This window comes from Thunnus albacares, chromosome 8 (assembly GCF_914725855.1).
Source record: "Thunnus albacares chromosome 8, fThuAlb1.1, whole genome shotgun sequence".
NCBI classification, from domain to species: Eukaryota; Metazoa; Chordata; class Actinopteri; order Scombriformes; family Scombridae; genus Thunnus; species Thunnus albacares.
Genome location: NC_058113.1, coordinates 26,218,276 through 26,245,131, shown reverse-complemented (window position 1 = coordinate 26,245,131; position 26,856 = coordinate 26,218,276). Strand labels below are relative to the sequence as shown.

Sequence of the window (26,856 nt, the reverse complement as noted above, 5' to 3'; positions counted from 1 at the left end):
GTCAGCTCTGTCCGTGTCTCTCGGTGGGCTGACTCGGTTCTGACGATTTATGCTGCCTTGTCAAAAAATGGTGCCATAGCGTAAATCGATAGCAGAGTCTATTTTTCAGAGTATTTTCTTTAAAACTGCTCGAATTACTTTCCTAAAATAAAAGTGTAATTTATGTTTTACCATGTAAAAAAGAACCTTGTTTGAACTTATTGATAACTTATGAACAGTACATGACACACATTACATTCTGCAGCAAAGCCAAAGCTACACACTTAAAGGTCAAAAAGCGCAATGAACAGATGTTTTTTAATATATTGCTCACCATCAACCACAGCTTTATGGGGGCGGAGTCCAAGATTGTTCTGCGCATGCACAAGTAGCACATCTGGATAGATAGCAACTACTGACAGGACTCCTGAAAATAGACTTTCGACAACTAGGGCGGCAGTCTGGTATCTCTCGGTAAGAAATGGCCCCTAAAACCATAAAACAGGCTTTAGAAGACATGCTGGAGGACCTGAAGCCAGAGGACTTCAAAAAGTTCTGCGCACAGCTTGTGGACCGCAGGAAAGAGCCGCGGGTCCGACGCAACAGGGTGGAGGGTAAAGACTTTCTGGATGTCGCGGACGTCTTGGTTTCAACTTTTACCGAGCAGGGAGCTCTTGGTGTGGCTGACGAGATCCTGAAGGACATTGGATGCAGCAACGACGCAGAAAATCTCGGTAAACATCTTTACTTTATATGGTTTGATGCAGAGCAGGGGAAAAACGAGGAGTCCGGTGTCAGGCTGCAAAACCTTGAACCCTTAATGTCTGCTTGCATATCAATTAGCGATAATTGACAGCACTTAGTCGAAAAAGAAAAATAATTAGTAGGCTATATTCATTTGTTAATGAAGTTGAAACTTTAAGTGAAAAACATTTCAAATGACAGTTAACCCGCGTCTTTTTACTTTCACTTTCAATGGCACGTGCCCAGCTGCAGCTTTTGGTGTCTTTCCCCCCTACATTTATTATATAATGCTGTAGGTACAGCTCAATGAGACACTATGAATGTAAGAAAAGTCTGTTTTAAAACCCATCTGAACACTGAGAGAGGTTTTCTTCGCTGTAATCATTCCTACTGTTCATACTGGCCATTGACAGATCCCCTTCAAATGTGCTTTCAGTGTAAGTGATGGGGACCAAAATCATCACAGAGTCATTTTTTGCAGAAATAAAAGTTGATCTGAAGCTTATATGAAGCTGGTATGTTATTGATAAGGGAAGTTAGTCATATCAAGTGGATGTCTGCCACATTTACAGTCTTTTTAGCATCAAATTCCCTCTTTGTGTTTCCTCAGACAGTGTTTCCTTGTTGAGCTGCAGTGGAAGTATAGTAACAAAAAGAGGGACTTTGGCACTAAAAAGACTGTAATGTTGTTGATGTTTGGACAGATGAAGCTTCATATTGGCTTCAGATAAACCTTTAAATACATTTTTGCAGAGAAGGAGAACTGTGGATTTTGTCCACCATCACTTTTATAATAGGTGCATCTGTTAGTTGAAGGGATCCTCTAATGGTCAGTATGAACAGGAGGAATTAGTTTTTGACTTTTAATTAAAAACAGACTTGAAAGATTGTGAACCCATCATTTAATACAGCTGCACAATCTTGCAAAAAATCATATTTTGTTATTATTTTGATATTACGTTATATTTAGACTCACCAGTAACATTATTAAGCTTAGAAAACATCTTTAGGCAAAAGACTGTAATATAATATGAGGAGAATATATCTCTAATGTTAACTTGAATATTGACATTTTCAACTTAATGCTGTAACTGAACCACCACGTGATAAATAAACCATAAACCATTTCTAACTGAAAAGGGCAATTTATACAGAAAGCATGTTTTGAAATGTTTTTGACACCTGTCTCACAGAAAAGATCAGCCTCCATTTTATTAAATGTAACATGTCTCCGTGCAAAGTATATTTTTTCTCTAGTGTGCTTAGTGAAGTGAAATCTCCACAGGCAACTGTTTAAATCACACAGATTTCACACTGTTAATATGTTTTGAACTTATTAACGGTTTCTATAATAGTTTCTATCGTAGTTTAACTACGAGCTTTTTGGATTCATTATATACAAGTTTCCCATGCCATTTATCAATGAATCAATGAATGAAACATTGTTCTCTTCCTGTATACTCCTCATGGAGCTTGTCAGTCAACAGAAATATGCCTGTTGTGAATCAGAAAGCACTGGTGACCTTGATCAAGCATTATAGATACCATTAATAAGTTCACAGCATATAAACACTGTAACATTTGTATGATTTGAATGGCTGTCTGTGGAGATTACCCTTCACTATGTGGAGTGATGGACATCATAAAGTCTTCTGTTCACGCCCAAGGATAAAAACACTCAGCATATCAATTATTCTAACCACTTTACTGCTGAGCCTGATGTTCAGCAGGCTGTTGCACTGTGTGAGTTCAGACGTAGTTTGAACATTTTGTTTGAGTTACGCTATAATTCAGTTAAAATGGGGTGCACCATACAAGTTACAACTTGTTTGGTATGTAACTTAACTTTGTCAGAATCTTTTACAGCAAGATGGGAGTTATTACTTGGTCTTCTCATGAGATTTGTCCATGATAAGAAAAATATGTAATATCACTGACCAGCCTTATCCTTTTAAGTCTTTCCTCAAACTACACTGAACAAAAATATAAACACTTTTGTTTTTGCTCCCATTTTTCATGAGTTTAAATAAAAGGTCTAAGACTTTTTCTATACACACACAAAAGAAAATATTTCTCTCAAATTTTGAAAGTTTTCAAAAGCAAAGTAAAGATGTTGCCCCTGTCTATCCAATACAGAGACCCAGTACTACTCCTAGTCCATGTAAGTTATGCATTTAATTTGCATTTGTGGTGATAGTCTGGTTAGTTCCTTGATATTTAACACTTATTCATGCTTTTGTCTCAGCATCTGACAGAGAGAGAGAGAGACCAAGGCCACAAGACAGGACACGGCAGGACAGTATTGATGTAAGCACCATGTATTTATTATGCACTTTACAACCAATAGAGAGACATACAGAAAGGCAGTTCTATATTACAGTATAAACATTCAACAAAATTCTGCTTTGTTTACATATTTATATTATGCCTCTTTCTTTTGCTTTTGTTTATTAGAGCTACAAAATGGATGCCTTCCCATGCGGACACTGTCTCATCATAAACAACGTGGAGTTTGAATCACAGACCAAGATGGGCAATCGCACAGGGTCCAACATAGACTGCAACAAGCTGAAGAGAAGATTCAAGGCATTCAACTTTAATGTGGAAGTGAGGACAAACCTGAAACAAGAAGTAAGAATCAGTTCTTCTTTTTGAGTGTCTTAAACCAAATGTAAAACTTGAAGATAACAGTTATCTCCACATTTCAGCAAATCAAAGATGAACTGACAGCGTTGTCTAAGAAAGACCATTCCCAGTATGACTGCTGTGTGGTTATCATACTGTCCCATGGGACAGAGGTAAGATGTCCTTTTTTTCTTAGAGCAATCCACATTGATTATTATATCACAATCATAATCACAATAAAAGTTGCTGTATCACATGTAGATTACTACTTACCCAGTCTTTGAAATTAATGTTATACCAGCTATTAAAGGTGTCCCTTTAACCACCAATTTTATACATAATATTCCCTTTACTCATCATCTTTTGTGACTCTGGAGGAGTTTGGTCAAAGTTCGAGACTTGAAATTTATAAGAGAAAGTCTATACTACAAAGTGGGAGTAGGTCATTTTTGTTAAACATGGGCATTTACCACCTAGAGATGGTTGAATAAACAAAATAACACTATCAACTTGCATTAATGGAAGTGTAGGATCTAGTGGTTTGGGTCCTTGACCTATATTAGGCATTAAAGGTCAGGATATCTCCGCCTCTGCTGCTTTTAATACAGCCATTCTTTTTTTAGTCTGGAGGGTCCCCCAACTTTATGGAAGTGTAGTACCAAATAGCTGGAGCACCCCGTTATGTCCGCTTTTGTGTGCAGAGGCAAGAGTCGTTAAATAAATCCTACCAGAGTTTAGATCCAGATGACTGCGAAGACCTAATGTATGCTCGTATCTACTTTACAGGTGCCTCACAACAACATCCCTGGTGCCGTGTATGGTGTGGACGGAGAGCTTGTCCCAATTGAGTCCATTACAAACTACCTCAACGACCAGCATTGCCCATCTTTACAAGGCAAACCCAAACTTTTCTTCATCCAGGCCTGTGGAGGAGGTAGCTAACCTTTAATGCTGGATAACTCAAAGTAACAATATCATGTGTAAAATGCATAATCCTACATGCAACATTCAAAGGTTAAACAGGGGTATGTTTGTTTTTGTTCTTGAGGTAAAAAAGACATAGGCTTTGAGGCACCATCCCCCGATGGTGTTGAACCATCCACAAGTGGAGCAGATGACCAGATGGACAACATTCCAATGTCCTCCAGCAGCGACTCTTCCAGCATGTCCACCCCAAGTGACATTCTGGTGTCCTACTCTACTTTTCCCGGTATGTTTGTTTAATAATAACAGTCTTTCAGATGCAAGTCACAGATATTGATAGACTTGACTTGCTAAGTGTGTCTGTCTTCCTAATGCCTCTGTGACAAATACAGGTTATGTGTCTTGGAGAGTCCCTCAGTCAGGTTCCTATTACGTAGAGACTTTGGACCGCATCCTTGAGGAAAAGGCTGCTACCGTTGACTTGCTCGGAATGTTAACAATGGTGAGCTTCTCTTATTACTACATATCAGTAAAATTAGCTGGAGCCGTATTGAATCCTCATGAACATTTATGAAATCATCATACACACACCTAAATATTGACTGCTCATTTCCAGGTGTGCAACGAAGTCTGCAAAAAGTCTGCAAACAGGATCTACAAGCAAATATCTGGTTCTTTTGAATCTCTCTGCAAAAGTCTCTACTTTCAAACCAAAGAATAGAGGCAATGTTAAGCTTGACAAAACTCTGTTAAACCTTCAGGAAATGTTAGTCTATAGACTCTAATCTTGTCTTATTGTACATTTGTATTGTCTGTCATGCCTTACTGTGTTTTTAAAAGTTAAATGAACTTTTTAGGGATATATGTCATAGATTCATATATATATATATATATATATATATATATGTATATGTATATGATATTATATAATTGGCTAAAATGCCTGAATCAAGAGTAAGCCTCTTAAGAAGAGGTTTAATTACAGCTACTTTAAAGGACTGTGGTACATAGCCTGTTACTAAAGACAGATTGATCATATCTAGTCAAGAAGTGCTAACTAAGGGTAAGGCTTCCTTAAGCAACCTAGTTGGGATGGGGTCTAAGAGACAGGTTGATGGTTTAGCTGAACAAATCGTTGAAGTTAGTTCAGAAAAGTCGACTCGAGAAAAACAGTCCAAATGTATGTCAGGATTTACAGCTGTTTCTAAGGTGCCTGTGTCTGGGGAGAAAACGGTGCCTGTTGAGGGAAGGAGGTGGTTAATTTTGTCTCTAATAGTTAGAATGATGAGATGAGATTTCAAAGATACCTTTTAGTCTTTTATTTCTCTTCACTACCACCAGGGGTCACAGCTGCAATGATTTCATAGTATTATATTTTCATTTCATTTTATCTTACTTTTATTGATGTAATCAAGTGGGTTTTATTTTCCATCTTTTGTTACATTAATGTTTTTTTTTTTGTTTTCTTTTCATGTTTTATGTTTTTTTTATGTCCTTTTCATGTTTAGCACTTGGTGTGTGTAATTTCTTTTGTTGTAAAGTGCTTTGAGCTGCATTTCTTGTATGAAATGTGCTATAGAAATTAAAGTTATTATTGTATTATTATTGTTGTTGTTGTTGTTGTTGTTGTTGTTGTTGTTGTTATTATTATTATTATTATCATCATCATCATCATCATTATTATCATCATCATCATCATCATCATCATTATTATTATAAAATTAGAAATGGTACCATTGTGTTTGTATTTCAATCACATCACATCAATACACAGTTTAATATCATAAACTGCAAACAATTAAATCACTCTAAAACAAGCCATTGGACACAAACATCACCATGATGTTTCCCATACCAAATAGTATGTATTTGGGAGACTTTGACATGACAACATTAGGAGTCCATTTGTTGTTCTAATTCATCAGTCTCTCGGAAAATCTTTAATTGATTCAGCCATAGTATTGCCTTATTATCATAGTATTAGGCCTATACATAAAAAGGGGGAAAACATGTAAAATATAGCTTTAAAATGACATTATGGAAATTATTTTTTTCCTCACAAAGCTGATTTAATTTAACTGAATACATTGGATAATTTTTCACACACACTCATCACAACATTAAGATATATTTTAACCCAACAATTACTTAGCCTGAATTTGAGAGCAAAAATGGCATAAATCTAACAATGTAATCTGTTAAAGGATTCGCTATAGTATGCCCGAGACACACTCCACCCAAACCTGCCTATAATTCAACAAAATAAAAGCAACATCATCTGTTTTACATAGACTGTGCCAGTTATGCTCGCAACTGCTGTATTGTACTTACTTGAAGGGTCGGTGGAACAAGGTCGAAGAAAACGACAAAAAGTACAGGAATCAGGTGGCCAGATGCTTCTTCAACATTACTCAAGAGATAATATACCGAATATTAACTATGCCACCCTGAATTCAAAATGTTACTTTTGTAAAAATACAGAAGCATTATCAGCAAAATGTACTTGATGTATCAAAAGTAAAAGTACTCACTATGCAGAATGTCATCTTTAAAAGTGTTGTTATTATAGAATATTACAAAAATATGTGTAAGAATATTTTAATGTTGTGGTTGATCAATGTGGAGCCAGATCTAGATACTTTGTATACCACTGGGTATATTAGTAGCACAGTACTGCATCAGTACTGTATCCTATACATGTTTTTTTTTTTAATAAGAAAAGTAACTAAGGGTCAAAATGTAATGAAGTATAAAGTACAGTATTTGCCTCTGAAATGTAGTGAAATAGAAGTAAAAAATAGCACTAAATGGATATTGTAACTGACCACTGATTTTACAGTCTATAAATCCGCAGATGCCTTCTATTTCTATTTTGATTTGCATCCGTTGTTTATGTATTCCTTGTTTGTAGTTGTTATTTGATAGTTAAATGTTTGTGTTTTGAATTGGACAGCTCATCCTACATAGTTGCTTGTATTTCCCTCAGGGTGGCAGACAATCCCTTTGCTGGGTGCCCGTGCTAGGTTGACTAAGTGAGCCTGTATATTGGGTCTACTCACCTGCTGATGTAACATTCATTAGCAGATGAATCCAGGGTCGCGACGAAGACAAACTATCCGAAATTTTGGTTAACACCCTTGGTGAGCGGAATGAGGTAAGGCAGCCTTAATTGCCTTTACTGCAGGTACCGTGGGTTTGAGTTGTCCATTCAAATTGTTTGAACGTTTCGTTTGTTTTGTTGTTTTCTTTGTTTCGTTCGTTTCATTTGTTTGCGTTCTTAGCGTGCAGCGTGGGTTTTTGTGTGTGTGTGTGTGTGAATTTAAATGTTTATTTATTTGAGCGAAAGGTTATTTAGAGTTTGACAGAGTGAGAGTAATGTATTTATGTACTGTAATGTGTGGGATTTGTCTGTTTATTCACTGAGTCTGGTATGAATTTGGATTTGAATGCAGTTTAGCCAGCTTTGTAGGAGGGTTGAATTTAATTTACACAATGTTTGCACTCGGTGTATGCCTTTACTGACAGGACATTAGTACTATTAAGAGAGGCTGTTGTCAGTCTAATCTAGTGACTACTTTTAATAGTTGTTTGATTCAGTTTATTGTTTGTGTATTGTATTTTTGATACAACTGAAAACCGCAGATAAATATGGATTCTAATTTTGTATTTTGTATATTTTTCTATAGTTTTCACGGTGCTTTTCATGGTGCAACGAGATGGTGACTAATTATGAGAAATAAACAAACCATGAAGCATCAGTTTGGGACTCTCCGTGTGCTTGCTCAACTAAGCCAAGGGCTGTTACAGATATACTCAAGTAAAGTACACGTATGTCAAAATTGTACTTACAGTACTTGATTAAATGTACTTAGTTACATTCCAAGAAGGATCATTCATTAGTGGCTACGATATTTAACGATGACACATTCATACTCTATGCAACAGGTATGTGGCCTTTCAAATCAAGTGGTCTCTGAAAGTTGGTCATTGAGCAGCAGCTGGTCCACAGTTGGTTGATTGTCCCAGAGTGTTGTCCCAGATATGATACTCTTTCATTCTTCTGATTGCTATTTCAACTTCAGAATTCAAAACTATGGCTATGGCTTGTGTTTTCAGAGCATCTCCTTTGCTGAACTCTGCTGTCGTTTTAAAGGGTGGTATGATCAACTTTGCCCATAAGCCCACAAAGGTCCCAGCACTACATGGAGCAATCCCAATTAACCCTTTGAAGGTGTAGTGATTTTGTAGCTTGAGAAAATTGTCAAACTCAGATTACCACACCTCTGCACAGTCAATGATCACCCTCACCTCCGGACTGTACTGCCTGAATCTGAGTGGCATGGTACCATAAAAATGTCTGTGTATGTTTGCTTATATCAAGACTATGTTTATCTGTGTAGTTTCCCTATAGGAATGTACCTGATGAGTACCGAAACGTCATACATAAAGTGAGTACAAGTGATTGACAATGTGCAGGATTATTTTGGGGTCTTTCAGTCAGAGTTTATAATCTTTCCTTGTGCAGGACTCATTTTAGAAAAAGGAGGCTAAACCAGTGTAGGAAAAACAACTTCAGGAGTACTGATGTCACAATGTTTGTCATAATGACTTGAACAACTGGCAAAATATTCAACAAAATGGGAAGAACATGTGACCTACAGCTGCAGTCAACAGAAATGTTCTGTCAAAATAAACAAATGAATAAATGGATTTTTTGAGTTTTGGAAGAAACAATTCCATTGCAACCAAACGCCTTATCGCTCCAAGCCAACATTTTTGTGATTATGTAGGAAAAGGAACAAAAAAGAGAGCAACTCCCAGCTCCAAACTGAGAATGAGAAAACAAGTTATTAATGTATTGTATGTTATCTATGAGCCTGTACCTTAACTGAATTATACTCATCTTTGCTTTTTACATTTGTTGCCTGAGGCCATTTTCCTGTGACATGCATATAAAATTCAAACCTTTTCCTGACCCAGTTATTCAGATTATATGATTATATTTAATAAAAATTCAAATTTAGGCTAAATATTTCTTTTGCTAAACTATATCTTAATGTTGTGATGACTGTGTGTGAAAAAATATCCAATGTATTCAGTTATTACAAATGAATCCAGCTTTGTTAGGAAGAAAATAATTTCCATACTGTCATTTTAAAACTATATTTGACATGTTTTTTCCCTTTTTATGTATAGGCCTAATACTATGATAATAAGGCAAGACTATGGCTGAATCAATTAAATATTTCCTGAGAGACTGAGGAATTAAAACAACAAAGGGACTCCTGATGTTGTCATGTCAAGGTCTCCCAAGTACATACTATTTGGTATGGGAAACATCATGGTGATGTTTATGTCCAATGGCTTGTTTTAGAGTGATTTAATTGTTTGCAGTTCATAGTATTAGAGATAAATTTAAGTTTGAAATTGTGTATTGTGATGTGATTGAAATACAAACACAATGGTAACATTTCTAATTTTGTAATAATAATAATACAGCAAAACTTTATTTGTATAGCACCTTTCATACAAGAAATGCAGCTCAAAGTGCTTTACAACAAAAGGAATTACATGCACCAAGTACTAAATATGAAAAGGACATAAAAGAACATAAAACCATGAAAAGGAAAGAAAAAAAGCATTAATGTAACATAAGATAGAAAATAAAGCCCCCTTGATTACATCAATAAAAGTAAGATAAAGTGAAGTGAAAATATAATACTATGAAATCATGGCAGTTGTGACCCCTGGTGGTAGTGGAGAGAAGTAAAAGACTAAAAGGTATCTTTGAAAACTCACCATCTGTGACTCACAAACACCATCTATTAGTGTTTGCAGTTTAATAAAATACACCACTTTTTAACTTGTGATTACTCTCAGTCTTGCATACTATAACTTTGATGTAGCAAATGCAACAACACTGACGTACTTATCTATCGGTCTATCTATCGATAGATAGATAGGTAGATATATAGATAGAAAGAAATCTATGACATATATCCCTTAAAAGTTCATTTAGAAAAGTTGCCAGCTTTTAAAAACACAGTAAGAAATTACAAACAATACAAATGTACAATAAGACATAATTGTGTCAGTAAAAGAACAGCCACAATTTAGCAAATACATACATTTCGCAATTCTGTTGGGACATAATCCAAAGAAATTACAGAGATGCTGTATGATCTTTAAATAGACTAACATTCCCTGAAGGTTTAATGGAGTTTTGTCAAGCTTAACATTGCCTCTATTCTTGGGTTTGAAAGTAGATGCTTTTGCGGAGAAAATGCGCAGTCTTTTCAGGGACTTCCTTTTTCACCTGGAAATGAGCAGTCAATAATCAGATGTGTGTATGATGGTTTCATAAACGTTCAATGGGATTCAATATGGCTCCAGCTGATTTTACTGGTATGTAGTAACAGGAGATGCTCACCTTTGTTAACATTTTGACCAAGTCAAGGGTAGCAGCATTTTTCTCAAGGATGTGGTCCAGAGTCTCGACGTACAAGGAACCTCTCTGAGGGACGCAACCTGTATTTGTCACAGAGGCATTAGGAAGACAGACACACATGGCAAGTCAAGTCTATCAATATCTGTGACTTGCATCTGAAAGACTGTGTTATTATAAACCAAACATACCGGGAAAAGTACAGTAGGACACCAGAATGTCACTCTGGGTGGGCAGTGCGTCTCTGAAGTCCGTTTCAGCGGACATGCTGAGAGAGTCGCTGCTGGAGGACATTGGAATGTTGTTCATCTGGTCATCTGCTCCACCAACGGATGGTTCAACTTCACTGGGGGAGCCTGAGTCTTTTTCACCTCAAGGACAAAAACAAACACTTCCCTATGATGCCACTTTAAATGCATGTTTAACCTTTGAATGTTGCATGGTTAGCTACCTCCTCCACAGGCCTGGATGAAGAAAAGTTTGGGTTTGCCTCGTAAAGATTGGCAATGCTGACCATCGAGGTAGTTTATGATCGCATGAACTGGGACACATTCTCCATTTACACCATACACGGCACCAGGGAAGCGGTTGTGACTTGCCTGTACAGTAGATATGAGCATACATTAGGTTAGCAGTCTAGATCCTACACTTCCATTAATGCAAGTTGATAGTGTTATTTTGTTTATTCAACCATCTCTAGGTGGTAAATGCCCATGTGTAACAAAAATAACCTGCTTCCCCTTTGTAGTATAGGCTTTCTATTATAAATTTCAAGTCTCAAACTTCCACCAAACTCCTCCAGAGTCACAAAAGATGATGAGTAAGTGAACATTATGTATAAAATTGGTGGTTAAAGGGACACCTTTAATAGCTGGTATAATATTAATTCCAAAGACTGGGTATGTAGTAATCTGCATGTAATGCAACAACTTTTATTGTGATTATGATTGTGATATAATAATCAATGTGGATTGAAGGACATCTTACCTCTGTCCCATGGGACAGTATGATAACCACACAGCAGTCATACTGGGAATGGTCTTTCTTAGACAACGCTGTCAGTTCATCTTTGATTTGCTGAAATGTGGAGATAAGTGTTATCTTCACAGACATGAGCTTCAAGTTTTACATTTGGTTTAAGACACTCAAAAAGAAGAACTGATTCTTACTTCTTGTTTCAGGTTTGTCCTCACTTCCACATTAAAGTTGAATGCCTTGAATCTTCTCTTCAGCTTGTTGCAGTCTATGTCAGACCCTGTGCGATTGCTCAGCTTGGTCTGTGGTTTAAACTCCACGTTGTTTATGATGAGACAGTGTCCGCATGGGAAGGCATCCATTTTATACCTCTAATATACAAAAGCAAAAGAAAGAGGCATAATATAAATATGTAAACAGAGCAGAATTTTGTTGAATGTTTATACTGTAATATAGAACTGCCTTTCTGTATGTCTCTTTATTGGTTGTAAAGTGCACAAGAAATACATGGTGCTTACATCAATACTGTCCTGCCGTGTCCTGCCTTGTGGCCTTGGTCTCTCTCTCTCCCTCTCAGATGCTGAGACAAAAGCATGAATAAGTGTTAAATATCAAGGAACTAACCAGACTATCACCACAGATGCAAATTAAATGCATAACTTACATAGACTAGGAGTAGCACTGGGTCTCTGTATTGGATAGACAGGGGCAACATCTTTTCTTTGCTTTTGAAAATTTTCAAAATTTGAGAGAAATATTTTCTTTTGTGTGTGTATAGAAAACGTCTTAGACCTTTTATTTCAACTCATGAAAAATGGGAGCAAAAACAAAAGTGTTTATATTTTTGTTCAGTGTAGTTTGAGGAAAGACTTTAAAAGGATAAGGCTGGTCAGTGATATTACATATTTTTCTTATCATGGACAAATCTCATGAAAAGACCAAGTAATAACTCCCATCTTGCTGTAAAAGATTCTGACAAAGTTAAGTTACATACCAAACAAGTTGTAACTTGTATGGTGCACCCCTTTTTAACTGAATTATAGCGTAACTCCTTCAAAACGTTCAAACTATGTCTGAACTCACACACAGTGCAACAGCCTGCTGAACATCAGGCTCAGCAGTAAAGTGGCTAGAATAATTGATATGCTGAGTGTTTTTATCCTTCATTTCCTCAGTTTAGGAGACAAAACTCTGAACAGCGCTAAAGAATATATTTAGATACAAAAACTTAGCACAAAAAGTAAGGAAATTTGTGTTTGGTAGATTTCTTTGTTGTAACAAGCTTCAAAGAAATAATCTACCAAAGACAAATTTCATTACTTTTTGTGCTAAGTTTATTTTTTTCAAATGAAATCAGCAAAAAAAAAACTGAGCTAAAAATCTCGCTCCACAGTATTTTATTTTTTGTTTTAATATTTTAAGCTTAGAGTTCAGTCCAGGGTTTATCCACTTTGAGGAGTATAAAGCTTAATGTGAAATTCAAAAACAACGCAGCTTATTTTCTACACTAGTTCATCTGTACTTTGTCATATTAAAAAACAAACAGAAAACAACTCACTGCCACTGGAACCAGGTTTTGAGGATAGTCCACGTGTGTCTTCAGCTGCAAAAAATAAAGGGAGACACAGTGTTAAATTACAGTAAAAAAATATATGATGGAATAAAAATTTGAGACACACAGTTTATGAGGGACACATTATCACTGTACTAACATTTCAACAGAGAGTCAAGAGGATTATCACTGAGTCGTAACAGTGATATTGCTCACTGAAATATGAATTCATGGGCATGAACAGAAGACTTTATGATGTCCATCACTCCACATAGTGAAGGGTAATCTCCACAGACAGTCATTCAAATCATACAAATGTTACAGTGTTCATATGTTGTGAACTTATTAATGGTATCTATAATGCTTGATCAAAGTCGCCAATGCTTTCTGATTCACAACAGGCATATTTCTGTTGACTGACAGGCTCCATGAGGAGTATACAGGAAGAGAACATTTGATTCATTGATTTTTCCATAAATGACAGGGGAAACTTGTCTATAGCTTGATGTGAAACTACTCATTATAGATACTGTTAATAAGTTCAAAACTTATAAACAGTGTAAAATCTGTGATTTAGATAGACTTTGCCTGGAGACGTGGTGAGGCGTGTTACACGTGTGTCTCTGTGTCAGTGTGGATTGTTACATTTGATAAAATGGAAGCTGATCCTTTCTGTGAGACAGGTGTCAAAAACGTTTAAAAACAGACTTTCTGTGTAAATTGCTCTTTTCAGTTAGAAATGGTTTATGGTTTATTTATCACGTGGTGGTTCAGTTACAGCATTAAGTTGAAAATGTCAATATTCAAGTTAACATTACAGATATATAATCTCCTCATATTATATTCTTTTGCCTAAAGATGTTTTCTAATCTTAATAATATTACTGGTGAGTCTAAATATAAAGTAATATCAAAATAATAACAAAATATGTTTTTTGCTAGACTGTGCAGCTGTATTAAAGAATGGGTTCACAATTTTCAAAGTCTGTTTTCAATCAATAGTCAAAAACTGAAATTGTTTTTTTTTGTTGTTGTTTTTTTTGCCTTAATCATTCCCCCTGTTCATACTGACCATTAGAAGATCTCTTCATAATGTAGGCCTACTTATAATGTAAGTGATGGGGGACAAAATCCACAGTCCTCCTTCTGTGCAAAAATGTATTTTAAGGTTTATCTGAAGCCAATATGAAGCTTCATCTGTCCAAATGAGACAAATCAAGTAGATATCTTTCAACATTACAGTCTTTTACAGTCACAATTTAGTGTCAAAGTCCCTCTTTTTGTTACTGTTCTTCCACCGCAGCTCAACAGGGAAACAGTCTGAGGAAACACCAAGAGCGACTTTGGTGCTAAAAAGACTGTAAATGTGGCAGATATCCACTTGATATGACTAACTCAGACTGCTGAAGCTTCATTAGGCTTCAGACCAACTTTTATTTCTGCAAAAAAATGACTGTGATGATTTTGGTCCCCATCACTTACACTGAAAGCACATTTGAAGGGGATCTTTCAATAGCCAGTATGAACAGGAGGAATGATTACAGCGAAGAAAATCTCGTTTCAAGTCACAGAATTTGACTTTTTTCTTACATCCATAGTGTCTTAGTGGGCTGTACAGCATTATAAAGGGGGGTAAGATACCACAAACAGCAGGCTGCAGCTGAGCACGTGTCATTGAAAATGAAAGTAAAAAGACGCGGGCTAACTGTTAGTTCAAATGTTTTTCACTTTAATTTTCAACTTCATTAACAAATTAATACAGCCTACTAAATCATTTTCTTTTACGATTAAGCGCTGCCAATTATCGCTAATTGATATGCAAGCAGACATTAAGGGTTCAAGGTTTTGCAGCCTGACACCGGACTCCTCGTTTTTTCCCTGCTCTGCATCAAACCATATAAAGTAAAGATGTTTACCAAGATATTTTGCGTCGTTGCTGCATCCAATGTCGTTCAGGATCTCGTCAGCCACAGCAAGAGCTCCCTGCTCGGTAAAAGTAGAAACCAAGACGTGCGCGACATCCAGAAAGTGTTTACCCTCCACCCTGTTGCGTCGGACCCGCGGCTCTTTCCTGCGGTCCACAAGCCGTGTGCAGAACTTTTTTAAGTCCTCTGGCTTCAGGTCCTCCAGCATGTTTGCTAAAGCCTGTCTTATGGTTTTAGGGGCCATTTCTTACCGAGAGATACCAGACTGCCGCCCTAGTTGTCGAAAGTCTTTTTCCGGGAGTCCTGTCAGTAGTTGCTATCCAGATGTGCTACTTGCGCATGCGCAGAACAATCTTGGACTCCGCCCCCATAAAGCTGTGGTTGATGGTGAGCAGTATTTTCATTGCGCTTTTTGACCCTTAGGTGTGTAGCTTTGGCTTTGCTGCAGAATTTAGTGTGTGTTATGTACTGTTCATATGTTATCAATAAGTTCAAACAAGGTTCTTTTTTACATGGTCAAACATAACTATTTAATACACTTTTATTCATTTCAATCGAGCAGTTTAAAAAATAAACTCTGCTATTGATTATGATAGCATTTTTTGACAAGGCAGCATAAATCGTCAGAACTGAGTCAGCCCACCGAGAGACACGGACAGAGCTGACTTGCTGACTTCTGCAACATGTAAACGGACTGTTGCTAAAGAAAGAAGTATGGTGCCTTCTGTCAGAAATGGGGAGTGAGAAGTAGCCTGGTACATAGCAGAGTTTATCCCACCCATGGACATGACACATTATATTGACGTAAAAATGTCATTGTCTGCACATCTGTGCATCACATTGAACAATGATGCGTAACATTAATGCAATTATTTGTAATTTTACATTTGTACATTATGTAAGCTACCATTTATAATGTTTTATGAACTTTTAGGCATTCCATATATCTTGTACAATAGCTCTTTTCACTTAGAAAATATTTTTTTTACTATATTTACGATATTTCTATTTCTATTTCTACAATACTTGTGGTTGTGAGACTGATGATTGTTCTCTGTCAGAAGAAAAGTTGAAAGTAGAGCAACATTATTATAGTGCTACAAATGAGAACACAACAGGGCTTTTTCTCATCTTAACCAAGTAATGTCTGGCTTTGAGCTTGAAGTTCACATTCTCAGTCAACCTTGATTTTTATTTCAAACCATGACCACAGTCTTTCCTTAAACTTCACCTAAACTTAAAAAACGATACCAAACTATAACAATAGCAGTGGCAAATCAGAACATGCTCATGAGTCATTTATGTAAAAGACATTTGGGTTTTGAAAGGGACTCACAAATGATGATGTCCTGCTGATGGGAGCACCAGATCAGCTCATACACGTTGTTTTGGAAAGCAGTGACAATTTTTTATCACTGAGGTATGAGGACTTTTTCATCTCACAGTGGCTACACAATCAACACTTAATAGTGGGATTGATTCATTTTTGGGAGATGACACAAATATAGAATATTTTAGAAAATATGTGGTATGAGGCCTGCAAGTCATCACCAGGCCTGCAGGTCATCACCAGCTACAGGAAATCATCCCTCCACACTGTGGAGAACCATCCACTGGCTGACAACCTGACAGTGTTTTATGGCAGGCTTGATAAGCCCACATTCACACTCCTCACCCACCCTGAGTCAACAAACACACATACTGGAGACCTGTCAGTTAAAGTCCTGAAATCTGCAGACGACACAACAGTCATCCAACTCATCAAAGAGAGTGAAGACTCTGCATGCAGATAGATAGTTAAATAGTTAGTCCTCATAACAAAACCATACACAGGTTGTGCACAAGAATGTATAATATCAGTTTACTATCAAAGGTAAGCAGGCTGTTTATACCTTTTATATATAGATGTATGCATGTATATACTGTATAAACTACCTACTATATGTTTATAAAGTAACTTATTACACTATTTATTTATTTATTTGTCTTAATTTAAACTTGAAAATCAGTGAGGGCAAAGCCCTCATTTACAATGACGTCGAGCAAGAAAGAAGACAATCAGTAAAACAAACAACAGTAACAACATCCTCTTCCGTACATATGGTTGTTATGATTTTAGCATCTAATTATTAAAAAGCTGCAGTAAAACAACATGGAAAATCATCACAGAGATACCTAGAGACTCATTGTACAAGAATATGTTTGGGTTTGCTGACAGCAACTGCTGCTAACAATTTGATTTGATTATTTTATGGAATTTTGAAGGTTGGAATCCGTGGTTCTGCTTTGCTATGTGATTATTAAAAATGCTGTAGTGAAAACCCAACAAAGGAAAATAAGAAAAAAATAGACTTTCCCATTTTAAACAACCTTAGTGGCTATTCAAGTATAGATTTCTGAATTTACGAGATGCACTTGAATGCAACATGAACTCTCACAGGCTTTGCTATCACAGCAATGTAGATTTAGGAATTTACGAGGTGCACCTGATTGCACCATGAAGTCCCTTGTTTTTACCATAGACTGTAAAAAATATGGACGTAGTCACCGTGACGTCACCCATTGGTTTATGGACTGCCGTTAAGGGTCCAGCTGCGGCCTTGCAGACCCTACAAACCACAGCTCCTCCAAAACACGCCCACTTGTACACAGTAGAACAATTGTGAATAGACAATAGAACATAGCAGATCAAAAATAAATTGAAAATGTTATTAAAGGTAGAAATGTTAGCAACTATTGAGCAAAGAAATGAGGATAACCTAGTCTATGCATTTGAGTCACAGCAATATATGACTTTCAGTGCAAATAATGTGGTCTGATGAATGCAAACAAAAGGTGGCTTAGGAAAACGAAATAATTTGAAAACAAATAAGCATCAATATAGGTATTATTTGCAACTATTAAGCAGAAGTAATGGGCATAAACTATGAATTGTGTTAGTCTAACTGCTAAAAAATATATTTATACATAATTGTTAATATTTATGAACATCAACATTTTTTAGACGTTTTATAATGTAAATAATTGAATAAGCTTTTCAAACTTCACATCATGGGATTATTAAAGTTTCAAACACATGCATTTACTATAACTTGAAAACATGATTTTCAGTCTAATTTCTGACACATTCGCCTAAGTAGTTTGGTATGTTATTGATAAGAGCAGAGCACCCCTCCACAATGATTATAATTAATAATTTACTTTTTTTATACACCACATTAGGGGGCCCACTAATGCCCTACATCGTTCACATGTATTATTTTATGTTATTTCCATTCCATTACAAAATCTTTACTGGAATCTTCATGCACTCTTTGAATGTAAATTATAAGATGTTCATTAACCATATTTCGTCGAAGTTTGGCGTTTTCGCTCGCGAACCATATTTAGAAGTTCAACTTCCTTCAACTTCCTATACGTTCGTGCTGATTGCAGTTGGATACAGTTACGTAACGAAGTCAGCTCTGTCTCTCGGTGGGCTGACCCGGAAAAAAGGCTTTCAACGAGCAGGGCGGCAGTCTGGTATCTCTCGGTAAGAAATGGCCCCTAAAACAATAAGACAGGCTTTAGCAAACATGCTGGAGGACCTGAAGCCGGAGGATTTCAAAAAGTTCTGTGCACATCTTGTGGACCGCAGAACAGAGCCGCGAGTCCGACGCAACAGGGTGGAGGGTAAACACTTTCTGGATGTCGCGGACGTCTTGGTTTCTACTTTTACCGAGCAGGGAGCTCTTGGTGTGGCTGACGAGATCCTGAAGGAAATTGGATGCAGCAACGACGCAGAAAATCTCGGTAAACATCTTTACTTTATATGGTTTGATGCAGAGCAGAGAAAAAAACGAGGAGTCCGGTGTCAGGCTGCAAAACCTTGAACCGTTAAGTCCCTTTAATATCTGCTTGCATATCAATTAGCGATAACTGACAGCGCTTAGTCGAAAAAGAATTAGTAGGCTATATTAATTTGTTAATGAAGTTGAAAATCAAAGTGAAAAACATTTCAAATGACAGTTAACCCGCGTCTTTTTACTTTCACTTTCAATGACACGTGCCCAGCTGCAGCAAGCTGGTTCTTTTGGTGTCTTTCCCCCCTACCTTTATTATATAATGCTGTAGGTACAGCTCAATGAGACACTATGAATGTAAGAAAAGTCTGTTTTAAAACCCATCTGAACACTGAGAGAGGTTTTCTTCGCTGTAATCAAGCTTATATGAAGCTGGTATGTTATTGATAAGGGAAGTTAGTCATATCAAGTGGATATCTGCCACATTTACAGTCTTTTTAGCATCAAATTCCCTCTTTGTGTTTCCTCAGACAGTGTTTCCTTGTTGAGCTGCAGTGGAAGTATAGTAACAAAAAGAGGGACTTTGGCACTAAAAAGACTGTAATGTTGTTGATGTTTGGACAGATGAAGCTTCATATTGGCTTCAGATAAACCTTTAAGTACATTTTCACACAGAAGGAGAACTGTGGATTTTGTCCACCATCACTTACATAATAGGTGCATTATGAAGGGATCCTCTAATGGTCAGTATGAACAGGAGGAATTAGTTTTTGACTTTTAATTAAAAACAGACTTGAAAGATTGTGAACCCATCATTTAATACAGCTGCACAATCTTGCAAAAAACATATTTTGTTATTATTTTGATATTACGTTATATTTAGACTCACCAGTAACATTATTAAGCTTAGAAAACAGCTTTAGGCAAAAGACTGTAATATAATATGAGGAGAATATATATCTCTAATGTTAACTTGAATATTGACATTTTCAACTTAATGCTGTAACTGAACCACCACGTGATAAATAAACCATAAACCATTTCTAACTGAAAAGGGAAATTTATACAGAAAGGGTGTTTTGAAATGTTTTTGACACCTGTCTCACAGAAAGGATCAGCTTCCATTTTATCAAATGCAACAATCCACACTGACACACACAAATGTGTAACACACCACGTCTACGGGCAAAGTCTATTTTTTTCTCTAGTGTGCTTAGTGAAGTGAAATCTCCACAGGAAGCTGTTTAAATTACACAGATTTCACGCTGTTAATATGTTTTGAACTTATAGATAGACTTAATATCTATAATAGTTTCTATAGTAGTTTAACTACGAGCTTTCCAGATTCACTGTAGACAAGTTTTCCCTGCCATCTATGGGAAAATCAATGAATGAAACATTGTTCTCTTCCTGTATACTCCTCATGGAGCCTGTCAGTCAACAGAAATATGCCTGTTGTGAATCAGAAAGCATTGGTGACCTTGATCAAGCATTATGGATACCATTAACAAGTTCACAGCATATAAACACCTGAACATTTGTATGATTTGAATGACTGTCTGTGGAGATTACCCTTCACTATGTGGAGTGATGGACATCATAAAGTCTTCTGTTCACGCCCATGAAGTCATATTTCAGTGAGTGATATCACTGTTACGACTCAGTGATAATCCTCTTGACTCTCTGTTGAAATGTTAGTACAGAGATAATGTGTCCCTCATAAACTGTGTGTCTCAAATTTTTATTCCATCATATATTTTTTTACTGTAATTTAACACTGTGTCTCCCTTTTTTTTTGCAGCTGAAGACACACGTGGACTATCATCAAAACCTGGTTCCAGTGGCAGTGAGTTGTTTTCTGTTTTTTTTTTTTTTTTAACATGACAAACTACAGATGAGCAAGTGTAGAAAAAGAGTTTTCACATTAAGCTTTATACTCCTCACAGTGGATGAACCCTGAACTGGACTCTTAGTGTAAAATATTAAAACAAAAAAAAAAAACCATGAAGCGAGATGTATAGCTCAGTTTTTTTTTAATTAAATTGAAAAAATATCTATCTAAATGTAATTTATAGTGCTCTTCAGAGTTTTGTCTCTTAAACTGAGGAAATGAAGGATAAAAACACTCAGCATGCCAACTATTCTAGCAACTTTACTGCTGAGCCTGATGTTCAGCAGGCTGTTGCATTGTGTGTGAGTTCAGACGTAGTTTGAAAATGTTGGAGCAGTTCCACTACAACTCAGTAAAAACGGGGTGCACCACACAAGCTACAACTTGTATGATATGTAACTCAACTCTTAATTTTTCTTAATTTGTTTCAGCTGCAGGGCCCTCTGATGGAGCAAGCGATGGAACTACAAAGGCAGATGGTAGGTGTAAATTCCTTTTACTCTGCTTGTGGACTTGCAGCAGACTCCTCCACCACAGTGTTCAGACTGTCCAGAAACCCAGAATCTGACAGTAAAACCTACTTTCTAATTTACTGCATGGTTGTATATCTAGAATGTGATCAGTAGTAATGAAAGAAAACCATAGCCAATCTTATATCTGAGACTGTCAACCCAAGAGAAAGGACACAATAGGTCGTAATGTCAGTCCCCCAAAAACGGCATATAGTTACATTTGAGTGACAGATGCAATGTAACGGCTGTAGTAATTATGACCCGGAGCAGTGGCGCAGTTCAGATGTGTATAAACTGACAAATTTACTCATTTGGAGTTGGTGGGTTAGGTGGATGAAAGACTAGTTGTAAATTCTACATGTTATTACCAAATTTAAAGGAATTCTTAGATGTTTTTGGAAAAGATGCTTTTTCACTCTCTTACTTTACTTAGATGAGTTGTTCGATACCACAAGAACACAGTCACAGCCAGGAGACTGTTAGTTCAGCTTTGTATACAAGACTGGAAGCAGGGAGAAACAGTTAGCTTAAAAAAAAAAAAAGCTCACTTATTATCGCAATATCTCATTTATTTAATCTGTCCAAAAAGCAGAAACTTTGGACAGAGCTAGGCTAGCTGTTTCTGGTCTTTATGCTAAGCTGAGCTAACAGTCTCCTTGCTGTAGCTTCATATTTAATGGACAGATATAAAAGTGGTATCAATCTTCTCATCTCACTTTTGGCAAAGAAGCGAATAAACATATTTCCCAAAATGTCAATCTATTCCATTTAAAGATAAGTCATATGTGATATATTTAATCCCCATTACCTACAGCAACAACAGTAAGTTCTCATCCCAGTGCCCGCATGTAGTTAAAATGCTTTAATAAATACTCATTCAAAGCCCTGTTTTTAATATTTGATGAATGTCAGCCATCTACACTTAAAATATTGAAAGTAGTTGTTATAAATCATTTTGTAATAAAACCCTTCTTCAAAAGAAATGTATCAAATTGGCTATAGTTTTATGTTATCTCCAAATCTAATCAGTCTGTGTTTTCTTTTCCTTTCTCCTCAGACAAGCATTTTGTGGATAAACATAAAGTTGAGCTGATCAAGAGAGTGAGCAACATGGATCCCATTTTGGATGACCTCTTTGACCGTGATGTCATCCAACAAGAAATTTATGATAAAATCAGGGTTCTGCCTACCACTCAGGCGAAGGTGAGGGAGCTCTACTGTGGTCCCCTGAAAGCTGGTGGAGAGAGCAAAGATATCTTCCTCAAATTACTTGAGGAACATGAGAAATTTCTCATCAGTGACCTCAAGAAAAAGAAGTAAATGTTATGGTGAAATAAGTTTTTAGACCAAACATACACAGTCTACCTGAATGAAATTTTTTTTTTATACATACTTTATAAAGCTGTCCTTTCTCTGTGGGGTTTCTCAGCAACTTGTTTTTTCACAGTTTACTTGTTAAACTTAAATTTGTATTTGGTTAATTGCTGTCTTGATCGGTGAGGATCATTTAATTACTTAATGTAAAACAAAACATGATGAGATTTCCAGCCAGGTTTAAAAAAAACACATGCAGCAAATGTTTCTCAGATAATCATGTAAATAAAAAAAAAATCTCACCAGACATATAATGTTTTTCTTTTATCCAAAAAATAGCAGAGACCTGTTTTTTTTTTACTAATTGTTTTACATAAATGAGCCACCATTAATGAAATCAGAATTATTATCTTTTAATGTTTGTATGTAATTTAATGTAATTGTAAGCAATTTTTAAAAAAATGTATAACAAAAAATCCTGATTGCTGTCTATGGTTTTTACATTTTGAGTGACTTGAGTGTCCTGTATTGTGTTCAGATCCCAAACATTTAAAAACATTACAGGGGTTTTTGTCCTTTAAGAAGGTGCTACCATACTATTCTTTGGTCTACATTTGGAAGAAGAACAAGTGCTGCAGATTCTCTCTGAAATGTTATGAATGTGAGATGAGTGATTGTGAGGAAGGAGAGGAGGAGGAGAATCAACCTGTGTCTCTGTCTACGTGACATCAGGTGTTTGTTTGTTTTTTTTTTTTTTTGTTTTTTTTTTTTTTAAAAAAGCTTGTAACACACAGAGGGTGTGTATGTGGCCAGATGAGAGGAGGCTAAAATGTTCACTGTGTAGTGTGTGACTTCAACATCTGAGCAGATTATTCTTTGAGATTCAGTGACAAATTTCAAATAAAGTTGAAGTTTAATTTTATTTGAGTGGCATCAGTGTTTGTTTGAGAATTAATTTCACTGTGTCTTGTTTCCCCTTGAGGAGACCAAGGGCTTTCATTCAGGTAGACTGTGTACTCCTCTAACCATGTGGGGCTTTGAATCCACCCTGCCATCCTGCCACTGCACACCCAGATGTTATAGAAATACTAATAATTCAGCCTTGAAGTTGTAATAAAGAATGTTTCCATTATAAAAGGAAAAACTTAGTCAGTTTGAACCTGGAAACCAACAGAGAAACATCTCTCAGTGGAAACAGAGCGTCGATTTAAGAAACTTCATTTCTATTATACAAAAACTGAAATATTACAAATCCAACGCCTCTACACTATCTGTGCTCAGCCGCCATGGACAAAAGCAACATCTCAAGAGATGAGTTAAGAATATCTCAGAAGGAAATGCTTTTAGGCAAACTTTTTTAAAAGTGCTATAGCTACTAATTTGGGCCAGAACCGTTTATTTTATTTATTCATCTTTTGTTTAAAACTTGGACAAAAATCATTGTGAATATTTTTCCAGAAAAGGAATACATTTTCAATAAACAACCCTGATATCCCTGGCCTGATATTCTACTATGCTGTTGGGTGTTGAAGATATTTAACTTCACTACTGAGTGACTTTAAGTGAAATACACAAATTATATTATAGTGTACTTTGACGGACTGAAACAAACAAGAATGTGACCGTTTTGGCCAGATTTTAGGCACATGCATTTAATGTTTGAGTGACTTTTTCAGGTAAAATTACAGCTGCGCTGTCAGGTGATTAATTACTACGGAGTCCCTAAGGGGACATGGGCAAAAAAATATATATGTCGAGGACACGTTTTACTACATCGTTCAAGAGATACAATTCGTTCCCACCATTTAATTAATTCGTGCGCGCGAGATAAGCGCATGCAGAGAGCCAGCACAACAGACCAGCCTTCCTCCCCAGACCATGAACTGCGGTGCACCTGCTGCACGTTTTAATATGTTTTTCAGGCGAGAAAATAACCATAGAGACTTCCAATATGTGGTCAATTTATCCAAATAACGCCTGTTTGTAAATCAGATGAGGTGATATGTGAGGAGCCGCTGGCCGGGTGAGACCAGTCGGTCATTTCAGCCGCTGGCAGCCCGAGTCCTGCATCTTCATCCCGGGGAGAACATGATCCGATGAACTATTTACAAATATTATGGAAGACAACACAGTAAGCGGGCTAATAATTACTTAATGACATCAGTGACCATTTGCCAGTTTTTGTGATCTATGACTGTGATTATGGGGAGGACAAGGATGCCAGTAAATTGAGATACAGGTGAGTATGGAGGAATCCATAAGACATGAATCATTAACACAGAGTAGCCTATATGATGAAGAAGACACTGACAAAGCCTATGAAACATTTCTAAAAATATTTAGATCATTATATGACAAAAACTGTCAAATAAAACAATAATATCAGAAAGCAAAATTATGCAGATAGACCATGGATCACAAAGGATACAAAATGCTTGGAAAAAACCCCAAAACAAAACAAACAAACAAAAGACCTATATAGAGAATTCATGAAATATAGAACTGTAGAAACAGAAAATAAATCTAATAAATATACAAAATATAAATATAAATGTAGTCTATTCTATTCACTCTCAAATTATATCTGGTTATTTCGTCCTTTATGATATTTACTCAGTTTATAAATGATTAAAAGGTCTTGTGGGTATTATCTGTACGTTTGCTTGTCGTTTTAAAGCGATAATCTTCAAATAGGCGCGTTCTCGCGATTAGGGCTGATTTTCACAGCACAACAGATATTACTGACACTCACTGACGGAAGAGAGAGAGAAACGCCCTGGGACATTTACTACCACAGTCAGCAGGAATACTTGAGGAACTAGGAAGTAGTTAATACCGGATAAAGACAGCAGCCCCTGAATCACAGTAAAGATCATTTATGGACACAATGAAAGATTTGCCTCAATTAATTTGGAGAAAAAACTGGGCGGATTTTACATCTTAACGGCTGGAGCGACAAGCTGCAGTTAAAACGGTAAAACTGTCTTTCAAACTGTATTTTATTCTTCTTTTTTTACTTTCACTTTCATCGTCCTGCTTCTTCTGTAGAGATGTATTCGTGTGTGTAAATTGTTACAACAGCCCAATACTACAATAAAACATTAGTTAACACTTTGTTTACGTTAGTGTTAAACAGTTTGTTAAAGTTTCCAAAGTGCTTTGACTCGACAGTTAACGATGAAACAGGAAAACAATAGCATAGACAATTTAACGTTAAACGAGAGAGAGAGAGAGAGAGAGAGAGAGAGAGAGAGAGAGAGAGAGAGAGAGAGAGAGAGAGAGAGAGAGAGAGTGTGTGTGTGTGTGTGTGTGTGTGTGTATCAGGTATTCATCATTTGTGGGGACATAAATCTGTTTAAACAGTCACATGTGGGGACTCACCTCCCTTTTGAGGACAAAAAGCAAGTCTCCATAATGTAAATCATTTACTTTAAGGGTGAAGACTAGTTTAAAATGAAGGTAAGGTTAAGGTAAAGGTTTGGGTTAAGGTCGAGCAAGTAGTGGTTGACGTTAGAGTAATCTACAGGAAATGAATGTACAATGATGCTTGAAAGTTTGTGTTAGAATTTTCTGTTTCTGCATAAATATGACCTAAAACCTGATCAATTGTTCACATAAGTCATAAAACTAGATAAAGGGAGCCAAATAAAACAAATGAGAAAAACCATTAAACTTATCAATTCATTTATTGAGGAAAATTGTCCAATCTTACATATTTGTGTGAGGCAAAATATGTGAATCCTTGCTTTCAGTAACCAGTATGACCCCCTTTTGCAGCAATAACTTCGTTAAACGTTTCTGGTAACTGTTTATCAGCCCTGCACATTGGCTTGGAGGAATTTCAGCCTATTCCTCCTTACCCAACAGTCTCAACTCAGGGATGTTGGTGGGCTTCCTTGCATGAAGTGCAGGTCCTTCCACAGCATTTCTATTGGATTAAGGTCAGGACTTTGACTCGGTCATTCCTAAACATTAACTTTCTTCTATTTAATCAGTCTTTGGTAGAACAACTTATGTGTTTAGGTTTGTTGTCTTGCTGCATGACCCACTTTCTGTTGAGCTTCATTTCACGGGCAGATATCTTGACATTTTCCTGTAGAATTTGTTGGTACAACTCAGAATTCATAGTTCCATCAATGATTGCAAGCTGTCCTGGTCCAGAGGCAGCAAAACAGCCCAAACCATGATA

General features: G+C 36.5%; 3 protein-coding genes and 1 long non-coding RNA gene across 5 annotated transcripts; 3 read left to right on the top strand and 1 right to left on the bottom strand.

Annotated features, from left to right (window-relative positions):
- The first annotated feature begins 379 nt into the window (after window positions 1–379).
- Window positions 380–5,139, top strand: LOC122986816 (caspase-9-like). Its single transcript, XM_044358231.1, has 8 exons — window positions 380–713; window positions 3,005–3,030; window positions 3,178–3,354; window positions 3,432–3,521; window positions 4,135–4,282; window positions 4,397–4,558; window positions 4,665–4,774; window positions 4,889–5,139. Exons 1-8 carry the CDS (start codon window positions 461–463, stop codon window positions 4,991–4,993), a joined length of 1,071 nt encoding a protein of 356 aa, XP_044214166.1. The 5' UTR covers window positions 380–460; the 3' UTR covers window positions 4,994–5,139.
- Window positions 5,140–7,351: 2,212 nt separating this feature from the next.
- Window positions 7,352–9,295, top strand: LOC122986820. Of its 2 annotated transcripts, none has more exons than XR_006404393.1 (3): window positions 7,352–7,426; window positions 7,959–8,100; window positions 8,218–9,295. It is a non-coding gene; the product is annotated as an uncharacterized LOC122986820 (long non-coding RNA). The 2 variants fall into 2 exon arrangements; XR_006404394.1 differs by having other exon boundaries at window positions 7,959–8,217; window positions 8,389–9,295.
- A 462-nt stretch (window positions 9,296–9,757) lies between these two features.
- LOC122986815 (caspase-9-like) lies at window positions 9,758–15,678 on the bottom strand. The gene is made up of 9 exons (XM_044358230.1): window positions 15,160–15,678; window positions 13,251–13,295; window positions 12,211–12,272; window positions 11,887–12,063; window positions 11,705–11,794; window positions 11,169–11,316; window positions 10,909–11,088; window positions 10,703–10,800; window positions 9,758–10,588 (listed from the first exon to the last, which is right to left on the bottom strand). The coding sequence occupies exons 1-9, from the start codon at window positions 15,410–15,412 to the stop codon at window positions 10,517–10,519; spliced, it is 1,125 nt and encodes a 374-aa protein (XP_044214165.1). The 5' UTR covers window positions 15,413–15,678; the 3' UTR covers window positions 9,758–10,516.
- A 2,914-nt stretch (window positions 15,679–18,592) lies between these two features.
- pycard (PYD and CARD domain containing) lies at window positions 18,593–22,938 on the top strand. Its single transcript, XM_044358233.1, has 4 exons — window positions 18,593–18,960; window positions 20,752–20,796; window positions 21,273–21,320; window positions 22,411–22,938. Exons 1-4 carry the CDS (start codon window positions 18,708–18,710, stop codon window positions 22,671–22,673), a joined length of 609 nt encoding a protein of 202 aa, XP_044214168.1. The 5' UTR covers window positions 18,593–18,707; the 3' UTR covers window positions 22,674–22,938.
- The last annotated feature ends 3,918 nt before the right edge of the window (window positions 22,939–26,856 follow it).

Bases quoted from the DNA above. Each gene is read 5' to 3' on its own strand.
- LOC122986816 (XM_044358231.1), top strand. From the start codon at position 461: ATGGCCCCTAAAACCATAAAACAGGCTTTAGAAGACATGCTGGAGGAC. The intron at 3,355-3,431 runs GTAAGAATCAGT...TCCACATTTCAG, and splicing joins GGACAAACCTGAAACAAGAA to CAAATCAAAGATGAACTGAC. The intron at 4,775-4,888 runs GTGAGCTTCTCT...GCTCATTTCCAG, and splicing joins TGCTCGGAATGTTAACAATG to GTGTGCAACGAAGTCTGCAA.
- LOC122986815 (XM_044358230.1), bottom strand. From the start codon at position 15,412: ATGGCCCCTAAAACCATAAGACAGGCTTTAGCAAACATGCTGGAGGAC. The intron at 11,317-11,704 runs GTAAGATGTCCT...TCTACTGTACAG, and splicing joins TACTGTCCCATGGGACAGAG to GCAAGTCACAACCGCTTCCC. The intron at 10,801-10,908 runs GTATGTTTGGTT...TGACAAATACAG, and splicing joins GTCCTACTGTACTTTTCCCG to GTTGCGTCCCTCAGAGAGGT.
- pycard (XM_044358233.1), top strand. From the start codon at position 18,708: ATGGCCCCTAAAACAATAAGACAGGCTTTAGCAAACATGCTGGAGGAC. The intron at 18,961-20,751 runs GTAAACATCTTT...TTTTTTTTGCAG, and splicing joins CAACGACGCAGAAAATCTCG to CTGAAGACACACGTGGACTA. The intron at 20,797-21,272 runs GTGAGTTGTTTT...AATTTGTTTCAG, and splicing joins AAAACCTGGTTCCAGTGGCA to CTGCAGGGCCCTCTGATGGA.